The sequence below is a fragment of the Camelina sativa genome, chromosome 2 (genome assembly GCF_000633955.1).
Source record: "Camelina sativa cultivar DH55 chromosome 2, Cs, whole genome shotgun sequence".
Taxonomy (NCBI): Eukaryota; Viridiplantae; Streptophyta; class Magnoliopsida; order Brassicales; family Brassicaceae; genus Camelina; species Camelina sativa.
In genome coordinates this window covers 13,116,270-13,128,863 of record NC_025686.1, presented here as the reverse complement: position 1 = coordinate 13,128,863, position 12,594 = coordinate 13,116,270, and the positions used below count along the sequence as shown (strand labels likewise).

The 12,594-nt window shown below is 36.7% G+C and overlaps 2 protein-coding genes across 2 annotated transcripts in view; one reads left to right on the top strand and one right to left on the bottom strand.

Annotated features, from left to right (window-relative positions):
* The window catches only part of LOC104723578 (DNA (cytosine-5)-methyltransferase 1-like), a 7,549-nt gene extending 2,790 nt beyond the window's left edge, over positions 1 to 4,759 (bottom strand). Inside the window, exons 1-8 of the mRNA XM_010441958.2 lie at positions 4,624 to 4,759; positions 2,933 to 4,394; positions 1,325 to 2,843; positions 1,059 to 1,223; positions 751 to 946; positions 555 to 666; positions 324 to 471; positions 54 to 251 (exon numbers count right to left, since the gene is read on the bottom strand). Coding sequence (XP_010440260.1) covers positions 54 to 251; positions 324 to 471; positions 555 to 666; positions 751 to 946; positions 1,059 to 1,223; positions 1,325 to 2,843; positions 2,933 to 4,383 — 3,789 coding nt within the window. The 5' untranslated portion in view covers positions 4,384 to 4,394; positions 4,624 to 4,759. The remainder of the gene's footprint in view (positions 1 to 53; positions 252 to 323; positions 472 to 554; positions 667 to 750; positions 947 to 1,058; positions 1,224 to 1,324; positions 2,844 to 2,932; positions 4,395 to 4,623) is intronic.
* LOC104723570 (universal stress protein PHOS34-like) lies at positions 11,944 to 12,584 on the top strand. The gene has a single exon (XM_010441952.2). The coding sequence runs from the start codon at positions 12,064 to 12,066 to the stop codon at positions 12,574 to 12,576; it is 513 nt and encodes a 170-aa protein (XP_010440254.1). The 5' UTR covers positions 11,944 to 12,063; the 3' UTR covers positions 12,577 to 12,584.

Below are 12,594 nucleotides of genomic sequence, written 5' to 3'. Positions count from 1 at the left end.
AGCATACTAACGCCTATTAAAGAACAATCAATTTTATAGCGTTAAGATTTTACCTGGTAACCCATTTCGAGAAGGGAAGCCAAAGTAAGCTGAAATGTCTGCCCTTTATTGAATGAAACAAAGGTCCTCACGTTTTCCAGAAGAAAATACCTTGGCCGGAGATAATCAGCAAATGACAAGAATGCTAATATCATTTCACATTGAACTTTACTCCAGGAGCTTTGGTTGAATCTGTTCATCCCAGAAAAGCCCTGCCAAATTGCACAAGTTAAGAGCTTTTCACTTATTCAACAAAAATTTTACCCAAGTATTGAAATATCTACCTGACACGGAGGTCCTCCGTTGATGAAGTCCACTTGACCAGGCGTTGGCAGATTACTCTTCTGATCCTCATCAAGTTTAGCTGCGAGTTCATTTGCCTCCTTAGTAGAGACACAATCCTCTTGATCTCCACCTTTCTCCATTATAGCCCTGCGAGTAATCTCAACAAACTGATCAAAATACAAGAAATAGCCACGCAAACAGAGTAAGCATTTAACTAGTTGGTTATTTACCTAAGAATCACATTGCAGTTGTCAACAAAAACTGTTGACTCAGGATGGTTTTGTCTAAAAGCCTGCCCAGCTGGCTCTTCATACTCAATTGCCCACTTTGTATCAGATACACCTTGTACATATAGCATGAATATTAATTAATACAACTTATTCAAGCATTTTGGAAGATTAAGAGTTGACTAGAGATAATACATACCAGCCTTTTCCAGTCCTTGAGACAGGCCACCACAACCAGCAAATATATCTAGTGTAGCCAGACGCATCTCTTTAGGTGGCTCATCAGGCTTGACAACCCCAGACTCAGTTTCAGTCTCTACTCCCTTTCCCTTTTTTTTTTTTAGAAGTGTGTCGTCCCTAATAGTAGAGAACTTCAGCTTCATATTGGCGGGCAACTGTTACAAAACAATTAAGAGAAACAGTTCAACATTGTATCGGAACAATAATCATAACAAATTAATTACAGACACAATCTATTGGCAGAAACTAAAGTGAATAGATATATACCTGCTTGAGAGAACCTTTGGAGGAATCAAAGAAAAGTTCGCAGAAGAAAATATGATCTGATATTGGATATTCACGGCGTAAGGGCATGTCATTTTTCTTTCTTACTTCACATTTTCCCTCTATATTTCCTGGATGGAGAACGTATGTTTCCTGGCTGTAGTACAACTTAAGAAATTGCAAAAAGAAAGAGAAAAAGATTGTAAGATAAAGTTGAGAAGAAACCTTCCCCAATTAAAACATTACCAGATATAAGAAATAGTTCTTACTTCTTGGATGTCTGAAGCATAGGCCTTCTCTGCAGAAACATCCTCAGGCCTATAAAACCTTCTAACTTTCACATCAAAGGAATCCAAATCAGCCTTTCTAGATTCCTTTGGGACGATTTCCAACAATTGGCAAACAACATATGCTCTTAACCCAATGTTCCGCCCAGACTTATAAACAGTTCTGCTATCCTCCTTCAATCCATCTATTGAGTCAGGGTTGACATAGACGAAATCCTCAGTAGAATACTCAATCCCATTGGAGAAAAAGCCTGTCTTTGAAACATTTAGTTTAATTGCAGACCTCTCCTCTTCATCCTCCCTTATCTTACATGAATTGCAGAACCCAGAACTGCGACCAATATCACTTAGTGGAAGACTAAAGAATCCCCCTCTCTCAGGTGAGTACAAGCTTTTGCAGTAGTATTCTGTTGGCAAATCTTTTGCTTTTCTTTCTAATGCTCTTTCCCGGTCGAGCTTATCTGCAGCGATGTTCTCTTTCCTATACTGATGCCCCCATGGCCTTGATCGAATCTCAAAGCCGACTATTCCTTTTATGTCCTTAAGCTGTACATTCGTGCATTCATTGGTCAGAAATAGTTCCCTCTCGTTGGATGCATTCCCCAGAACCGTCTTAGATCCTCTTTGTAAGAACCTACCATGTAACATTTTGCAGTGATCTGTACTTTCGAACATGTACTCCACAAAATAGATGGCCGGGAGTTCATCTGAATCATCAACTTCCAAGGTGACAGCACCACCTACAGCCACTGATTCCCCTCCAATAAGGGCTTGTCGATAAAGAGGCTCACCAGCAGATGTTTTTCCTAGACTCTCGCCATCCCATCGTATTTCCCTTTTTCCAGAACTGGCTCGAATTTTCTTAGGAGCATGAGGCTTTTGAACTTCAGCAGGTTCTGCTACAGTCTCCTCCGTGACATCTTCATTTTCACCTTCCTCTTCAATCTCTTCCTCCCCATTTTCGTCCTCGTCTTCCACCTCTTCCTCCTCATTTGCTGCACCAATCGCCTCCTCTGGAGAGTAATTAGAGTAAAACTCTCCCCAAATTCTGTTGACCAGGCGTGTCGTTGTTGCTTGCATAGATTTCCTCTTGGATACCACAGGTGCCATGCCTGCCCTTGGATTCAGATTCTCTTTCTTCTGCAAAATTTTCTTCGTCTTGATGATCCATTTTGAGTGGTGCCTATCCTCCAATTTATTTGCAAGACCAACAACAAATGCACATCTTTTTAAATCATTGTTGGGATATTTTGCAAAAAGCTGTATGATAATTTGTCCATGGACAATCAAATATCTCTCAACAGCCACGACATCAGAAGAAATGTAAGCTTTATCATTCATCGGAAACCCAGACAGTCTCTTTATGACATCTGCTAATGAAAGCTTTGCAAACCTACTTTCATGGCCGAGCAATGTAATAATGTGTATCCCAACCGTTGCTGTTTTCAGAACAGGTTTATACCAAAGGGCATACTGCTTTGACGGCTTTCCAAGACGATACCTGCATATAAGTTATAGATCAGCAACAGAAGAAAAGAGAAAAAACAACGCAGAAACATGGAGCACAAAATACTAGTATAGTAAGATTACCAGGCCATATCTGTTCGTATAGAAATGGAGATATATCCGTCCGCCCCAAACTCAATAATCCATCCCTTTATTTGACTGAGAAATATGCTCATCCCATCAGGATCGTGTGACTGGGAATCACTGTCAGGATGTTCTGGAGAAAACCACAGTCCCATATCTTCAGTCACCACGCCTGAACCAAAAATGGTGACATCAATATCATCACATTGTTCCATGGGAAGAAGCTCAAGAGATATCATCCGTAAATCAGAGTCGTAAAGAGCCCAGTTGTGAAGCATCCTGCGAGGCAGGTCATCAGCGTCAAGCTCATACCAAGCATCATAAAGCAGAAGCTCATCTGTTTCTTCTTTGGTGCTCTTATAGTAGGACGGGAGAGGATAATCACTGGCAATCTCATCTTCATTGATCTTAATGTAGAACATATTTGAAGCAGAAGCTGAGCTGGTGTTTTTTCTGGGCCGCCGCTGCATAGATTTCCTATACTCTTCATCTTGTAACAGTTTAGCATATCTTCTGTCCTCATCAGCACCATCAACCAGTTGCTTCGATGTCAAGCCATTGGTCTCCGAAACTCCATCAATCCTCACAACCCCATTAGATGGTTTTCCTTGCATCTGCAAAGCCTTGTCGACTATACTACTCTTATCTCTGAGAGCTACAAGAACAGGAATCTCAGCATAGCTTGTTTCATGTTTATTGGCTGTCTCATCCAAACCAGCGAGTTGGTTATATATAAAATCTCCCTGAGATATAACAAAGTCTTGGATTGCCGCACCACCAGAAAAGTACTTGCTCCCAATCATTGACCTAGCAACCGCAGCAAGCAAAGCATCAAGACTCGTATCAGGATCCCCACCCGAAGACTTAGACAACTTCTTATACACAGCCACAGAAGCACGCGCTTTCTCAAAGAAATAATCATAAACCTTCTTGTATCCAGCAGCAGGTTTACGACAATCGTAATCCGCCAACTCCGTTGAGATCCAAATCACAGGGGAACCATCTTCATAACCAGAAATACTCCAATGCTCAACCCTTCCAAAAGATGGACACCTCACACCCTTCTCTTTCTCCTTGTCAGAACACACATCTGAAGGTAAGATAGCTCCAGAAACGAATATGTCATTAATCTCCAACATCTCCACAGGCTGTGAGACGCCATCTGAATCAAACAAAACGAAATCATTCAGCCTCCTGGTTGGACGAGGCTCAATGTCACCACCCTCCAGAGTCGTTAACATTAACGCGACAATCTCCTCGTCCACAGTCTGCTGTCTCTTTACTTCAACAGTAGCAGATTTCGCATCGAGTCGGACAGATTTCTCCTTGAAATTCGTACACGCTGCAGCACGCCTCGGCCTCCTCGTCCTCGAGACTTCCTCTGGCTCGCTAATCTCTGGAAGTGCTCTCTTCTTTCCCTTCTTCATAGCCTTAACCCCATTCTCCACCATTTTCAAAAACCCTAATTTCATTACCAAATTCACCCACAAAAACATCAGTATAACGCAATTGAACTATAATTCACACACGAGAATCCGTAATCAAAGCGTTTACTACACCGCATTGCTCAAACTACGGCGGAAAAAAAAAAAAAAAACCCAGCTAAAAAGTTTCTGAATCTAGGGTTTTAACAATCACTGTAGCTCGAAAAATCAACACAAATTTCAGAAAAATCGACATGATAAACTTACGTTAAGAAGCGAAATCAGCGGGAGAAACGCGAAAATCAGCCGGCCGGAGAGACGCGAAACCCTAGTCGGTTAGAGAGAGAGAGGTTGAAGAAAGCACTGGTTTGATTTTTGAGAGGAAAGAGTGAGAGAGAGTGTAATATAAAATTTAAAAGAAAGGGAGACAGAGAGGCGAAATCGAAACGATATAAACGGCGCTAAAACCAAAATTTTTAAAATGAAACAAAATCAGAAAAAGGCGCCTGAATGAATATATTCTTCACATTTTAGGGTTGCTATAAAAATGATTATTAGACCATCTCCAATGGTTTTCCTTATTTTTTCCTCTATAATAGAATAACTCTATAATAGAGGTGAGTTTTACTCCAATGGTCCTCTATTCTCACCTCTAAAATAGAGATTCCTCTATTTATAGAGGAACCTTTGTAAAAAAAAATAGGGTTCCTCTATAAATAGAGGAAAAAATAGCAATCTCTATTTTAGAGGTGAGAATAGAGGACCATTGGAGTAAAACTCACCTCTAAAATAGAGAAATTCTATTATAGAGGCAAAAATAGAAGACTATTGGAGATGCCTTTAGCTTTTGGGGAATTTTCCAAATTAAATTCTAAATTTACAGATTTGTGTCTATCTAAATATGAAATTGCACGCGTTTCTATTTTTCCGTCTGTCAAAGTCAAAGTATTGAAATTGGGATGATAGGAATTTGATATTTTGGTTAAGATTTTTTATTTGACTACAAAGTAGAAGGGATGTCCTTTTTTTTTTTCCTCATAAGTTTTTCCATTTTATATATAACAAAGTGTTGCAAGTGTTACAACAGTGGAAACTTCCACTTACAGAGCTCTACTATCTTTCTAACCTTTCATCCATGGATTAGATCAAACAGATTCAACTAATCCATTTTTCTAAACTACAAAAGTACATGTCATTCCAAACTTCTAAGTCTGCTTTAAAGATTAAACTAAGAGATCACACCCTATTGATCATCTTGGATATGCACTTACCAAAAAGATTTCAGACCATATCCACTTATTCACTACCTTAGCTGCATTCATTGAACCTAAGCAGCATTACCAAAAAATTGTTGACACAATCAGTAGAGTGTCAAAGCTTTAACGTTTCTTTGGAGGTTTCAGAATCCCTCCCTCACTAAGCTCATGAACCTTCTGCTTTTGCTTCCTTCGTTCTTCCTCATTCTTAACAACTTCTGAGATTTTGCGCTTTAAATCCTCTTCCATTTCAAAATTCTTACCAGCTTCACCTTCATCATGTCTTCTGGAACATTCTCCAACCTCAAACTTTCTTACCTCTCTGGAAGATACCTCATACTCACTTGTTGGAGTTATATTAGATCCTATTGATGTTTGATTGCGTCTCCCAGGCTTCTGAGGAATTGGTACAGCAAAATTCAGAAACTTTTTGAAAATAAGGACTTGCATCTGCAATCTCATCTGGGTTCAGAGGTGGCGTATCAACTCTTGGAGGTGGAAGGATAGGTACCGGATGAGAACCATCAGAATTCTGAGCTTGCAAATTCCTGTGTGACCTATGTAGCTCATCATGCAACACAATTCTTTCTCTCCCATCGTTTAAATGATCTGCAGTACCAGTGTTTGTGACAGGTCGAGGTTGGAGAAAGGGGCAATAGTTCCTGATGTGACAACCCGTCCCGCGAAACCCACTAGCCCACTGCTAGCTGCCCCAACGGACCGTCCGTTGACCCCACTAGCCCACAGCTAGCTTGCCCCCATAGGCCCGAAGCTGGCCCTGCAGGGCATCGATCCTAACCCCTCACTGGGCAAATGGAACTATTCATCCAAATCCACAGTAGGTTATTGGTGCACCGGGCTTTCCTCGAACCCTGGTCCCCACCCTTTAACAACCTTCCCACAGGACAAGCTGTCACCAATTGAGCAGATCAATTGGTGACAGCTTGTCCTGTGGGAAGGTTGTTAAAGGGTGGGGACCAGGGTTCGAGGAAAGCCTGGCGCACCAATAACCTACTGTGGATTTGGATGAATAGTTCCATTTGCCCAGTGAGGGATTATGATCGATGCCCTGCAGGGCCAGCTTGGGGTCCGTTGGGGCGGCTAGCGGTGGGCTAGTGGGGTCCACGGACAGTCCGTTAGGGCAGCTAGCAGTGGGTTAGTGGGTTTCACGGGACGGGTTTTATTTTATATTTTATTCCAAGTTGCATAATATTTAATGGGTTATGTTTTATCTTTCTACCATAAAATAATTATAAATTAGTTTAAAAATAAAAAGTTTAACTTTTTTTTAATGTGTGTGAAAGTATTGAAACATGTAATGGGTAACTTATTAATTAACTACTTCATTGGGCCACAAAGAATCTAGTAACTTTAAATATATTAAAGAATCTTGTAACTTTAAATATATTAACTTTTCAAACCAAAACAAAAGTTTGCATGAATATATTAAATTTTAAAATATGATCCAATACCAAGCTAACCACGTAATAGAAAAACAAGGAACTACTAAACAATCAAACCAACGAATTCTATAATCACCGATGCCGTCTAATTAGTACAAAAGTTTACAATACTTATTTGCATGATATTGGATCAGTAGAGAAAGGAGACGGCGACATGGAAAACGGCTTGTCGAAGTGTTTTCTCTTCTTTCTTAAAATTCAGATCGGTTAGAGTTTTAGGGGAGACTCTGTTTTACTCTGTCTAATTGTGCAAATATTATATAACTTATTTCTCCTGTTTCAAACCTATAATTATTTTTATCCATTTTATAAGGTTTGTTGTCTTGGCGAGATTGATGTGTTTTTTTTTATATAGCTTGGCTATAGTTTTGTTTATAGCTTGGCTACACCACCGAAAAAAAAAACCACCAAAAAACTATAGCCAAACTATTAAAAAAAAAACACATTAATCTCTCCAAGATAACAAACCTTATAAAATGGATAAAAATAATTATAGGTTTGAAACAGGAGAAATAAGCTATATAATATTTGCACAATTAGACAGAGACAAACACCTCTTCCCTTTCTCGTTCAACATGTTCATCATTGTCTTCGAAGCCGTCTCTCAGCTGTCGTTATTATTGAGATTGTTGTTGTTGATATATTTTTGATACAAATCCATCTCAATACCACTAAATTGATACTAACAAAATATATTTTTGAGTTGTTCATTTCCATCTGTTTGCCATCAAGCATGTTAACAGGTGAAATCTTCTTGAGCTTTTGCTTTCGTGATTGATATTGATACTTTTTTAGGGTTTTAGCATGGTGAATTGATGGTATTGTTGTTGCTTTTTGTTAATCCTCTGCTAATTTAAGAATCGCTAGTCTCGACATATATAACATGTGGCTGGATGATTTTTTCAAGTTCAGCCTGTTACAGTATAAATGATTGTTCTTGGTGTGTTTTGAGTTTGTTATAGTATCTAAGGTTGTCTTGTATTCTAAAATGTATCTTCCTTGATATGATTTATGATGAATGGTAATGTAACTTTGTTGTGAATTTTTGTATACAGTCAGTGAAGGACACCGACGGAAATCCAGGTAGCGACCGTAACCAATTAAACAGTTAGTTAACTCTCTCATGTAAAATTATTTCAGAAATCTCATGTGTTTGTTCTTTCCAAGATTTAATCTAATTCACCAAGTGGTTTGGTTCACTATTTATTTTGGTCTGCAATCTTTGGATGCAGTGTTCTAAAGGTGCAGCTTTTATAGAATAGTGATTGAGAAGATGGTTCAAACAACACTAGACATATGGAGACAATACAAATCCTAATAGTTAAAGCTTCTTCCTTTATTCCATTCTTTTCTCTGTTTCTTGACGAGGTTCAATAAGAAAGAAAGAAAATAATCTGAAGAAGGAAGATAAGAACCAGACATAACCTTGGCTATGATATTTGTCTGGGTTAAAGTTTCCAATGTGAAACCTTTAATATCCTCATTACAAGAAATAGAGACGAAAGCATCTAATACTCTTACTCTAAGAATCAATTTATGAATCGATGAACTAAACTAACACATCGAGATTCTTATATACAGTCTAACAATCAATCAATCAATGAACTAAACCAACAGATGCAGATTCTTCAACAATCAATCGATGAACTCCAAATTTTAAACCAAACAACAAGATAAAAGAGACTAACCTTTGAATGAGTCTTAGACGTCTTGGAAAGCGGAGAGCCCGAAGATGAAGAGAAGAAATTTAGAGAATCCAGGTTGATAGATTGTGAATTGCAGAATTTATATAGGAAAAAAAAATCTCCAGCATATATAGGTAATAAAGAAGAACTTATCAACACAGGATTCTTAACAATCTCAATTTCTATTCTTAATGGGGGGGATACGTAGATATATACATAGGTTTGGATATATATGGGTACTAATTGGGTATCGGGTATTACCCGATCCGAACCGATACCCAAAAATATATACATTCAAGATCCAACTAATATATTGTACTAGATAAGGATCTGTCCGATGTGCGGGTTTAAAGTTTTGTAACTAAAATAAAATTTAATAAAATATATTAAAATATATTAAAATTTATTCTACATTATTTATAAAATTTATTTTTCCTATAATACACTGATTTATATCCATATACAAATATTTTATGTATGTTATCTTCAAAAGAGTATTTTTTACACCTAGGTATATTGTATGTTACAAATTTATTATTTATCACCACCTAAAAAATGTCTATATGAACAAATTAAGCCAACTATTATATGTCTCTTCACTTTCACTTTTTTATAGTTTCTTTAATCACTAAAATTGTTGGCTCAAAAAATATTTTAAATAATAAATAAAGTACATCACAATAGTATATGACTAACCATAGAGAGAACCTCCCTCCTCCCTTATGGAGAAAACCTTGCATCCAACCTCTCCCACCTTTCTCTCTTGGGGAGATAACCTTGCGTCCAACCTCCTCCACCATAGAGAGAATTTTGGCTCTGCCGTCCTCCTGTGTGGAAAGAACATGTTCACGTCTTTTAGTTATCTCAAAGTGGCTTGCTCCAGCCACCAATGAAACTAAAAACCATTTTCCGTCACAAAATTTTTTGATAGTAACTAATGTTAAATTTCCCAATGTATTCATGGAAGTTTCTTTGACACACCATGATGTAGCCTCTGTCTTCAAGTTCCTATGGATCTATAACCAACGATTTATGTTTTTCCAATCTATCTATGTTTGATGTAGGCTTGTGTTTGATTAGCCTATTTTATCTAACCATTAGGTTGATGACCTTCTCCTCTTTATCTTCTTTTGAGTTGAACGAATGGTAACAATTATGTTTGCAAAAAAAAAAGGTCTATGACCAACCAATCAAGATTGAAAAATTAGAAGAAAATTAATTTGACATAATTAATAAAATAATAGAAATTATAAGCACGGTAATATATGAATCTCAAATAATTCAAAGAAATATAAATTAAATAAAACAATTTAAATCTATTACACGAAATTTTAAAATACGGTATTAGAAAAAGAAGATGCATATATTAATCTTATATTATTTTTTTTGGGTCAACATATTAATCTTACCTATTCCAAGCTGAAAAAAAAGAAAATATGTTTTGGTTTAAAAAAATAAGGAAACTTTGTCTTCCCATTAAAAAAAGGTTTGACCAATAGGACAAAGTTGAAAGCAATATTTTTGAATAAATTATTTTGTAAGATGAATAATATGAGATGGTCTATGTTTATATAGAAGTGAGTATTTACATTTTTAAAAATTAATAATTTACTGTATATTTTCTTTAATCCATTTTCTATTTTTTGAGAAAATTTCTTCCAATGAACTCATTATTTTAAAAAAAATTATCGCTTCTCACTTTCTTGTAAGACATATTATCGTTCGACAATAAGAATACTTTCTATTTAGTTGATCTAGTGCTATATAATTTATGTTGTTATCTTGCATTCGTGTATTCATCTTTTTTTTTATGCTACTTGTCCAGCAAATTAATAGAAATAATAATTATACCATGAGAAATTTGTTAAACTCAAAAACCTTAGTTATTATGCATAAAAAACTTTGTTAACACTTCAAAGTTAAAGATTGTGTAGTATGCATTATGAAATTGAGAAACGAAACAAAATTCAAAGAAACGACGACGAAAACACATGGTAATATCTAGGAATCTTTTCATATAGTTTCTTCGATTAAACAACAAACAAATTGCCTTCGAGTCTTTTTCAAGAACAATGATGTGTCAAACAAAAAGTTAATAAAAAAACAAAGAATAAAATTTTACCAAGAAAAACAAAGGTAGTCGAAATTATTTTGTTTGATGAAAAATATGTCATCATTTCTTTGCTTATATAGAGGGGTGTATTTACAATCCTTTTCCTTTTAGGATTAACAAAGTTTTTTTAATATAATAAGATTACAATTATCAACAAAAAATTTTTAATATAATAAGATTACAATTATCTTATACATCGTTTTATCAAACTTGAAAACTGAGATTTCTATAGTTAAAATTGACATGTATCAAGATGTGATGTGTTACTAACTTTGATATGTGATTTCTGATCGTTAAAATTGACACGTGTCAAGACCTGATGAATTACTAACTTGGATATTTAATCGTTAAAACTGACACATCTCACGATCTGGTGAGTTTTTAACTTTGATTTCTGATCGTTAAAACTAGCATGTGTCACGATCTAGTGAGTTACTAACTTTGAGAACCAAACTTTATATAATAAGATTTTAAAATATGATCCAATACCAAGCTAACCACGTAATATAAAAACAATAAACTACTACTAAACAATCAAACCAACGAATTCTATAATCACCGATGCCGTCTAATTAGTACAAAATTTTATAATACTTATTTGCATGATATTGGATCAGTAGAGAAAGGAGACGGCAACATGGAAAACGGCTTGTCGAAGTGTTTTCTCTTCTTTCTTAAAATTCAGATCGGTTAGAGTTTTAGGGGAGACTCTGTTTTTTTTTTTTCTTTTTTTTTCTTTTTCGGGAGACTCTGTTTTACTCAATATTTAAGATACTTTTTTATATTCTTTGATGTTAAAAATAAGATTGTAAATGGAACGGATGAATATTGATTAATTTACTTAGGTTGTATTAAGCTCTCACTTTCACTCATATAAAAACAAACAGATAGCAATCGAAACCCCAAACAAAAACAAAAACACCTTAAGGTCATTTGGTCAAACTCGTTATCAACTTGAAAGACCGATAAAATTAATAGGGAAAGCAAAGAAATCTAACTTGAAGTTAAGTATTTAAACAGACGCGTTTTAGTTGGAACAAGAGGCTTGCCGTGAGTATCGGTCCCAGCAACAGCGCTCGACCACTCAACTCATACCCGCTCACTTCTCATTAAATAGATATGATCAGTACGTATGTTTCCTCAACTCTACAATCACAAAGCAAATCAAGGAAGCTAACGAGAGAATCAAAATGGCTAGTAGTGGAAGTGATCATCAGCGTGTGGTGGTCGTAGGAGTAGATGATTCATCACATAGCTACCATGCACTCGAGACGGCTCTCGATCTCTTCTTCATACCTTTCAAGGCCAACCCACAATTCAAACTTGTCGTTGTTCACGCCCGACCAACAGCGACCTCCTTCATCGGGGCTGCTGGTCCCGGAACGGTAGATATAATACCAATGGTGGAACAAGATTTGAACAAGACTGCGGAATTAGTTAAGAAGAAGTCCGCCGAAGTATGCTCGGCTAAATCTGTTGAGATGGCGTCTTCGGAGGTGATTGAAGGAGATCCGAGGAATATAATGTTGGAAGCCGTGGAGAGACATCATGCATGTGTTCTTGTCCTTGGTAGCCATGGTTATGGAGCTGTCAAGAGGGTGTTTTTGGGGAGCGTAAGTGACTATTTAGCTCATCACGCACATTGCTCCGTGATGATCGTCAAGAAGCCTAAGGCTAAATCTACTTCTACTGAACAACACTAATGAGAGGAATAAAACGTC

Bases quoted from the DNA above. Each gene is read 5' to 3' on its own strand.
- LOC104723570 (XM_010441952.2), top strand. From the start codon at position 12,064: ATGGCTAGTAGTGGAAGTGATCATCAGCGTGTGGTGGTCGTAGGAGTA.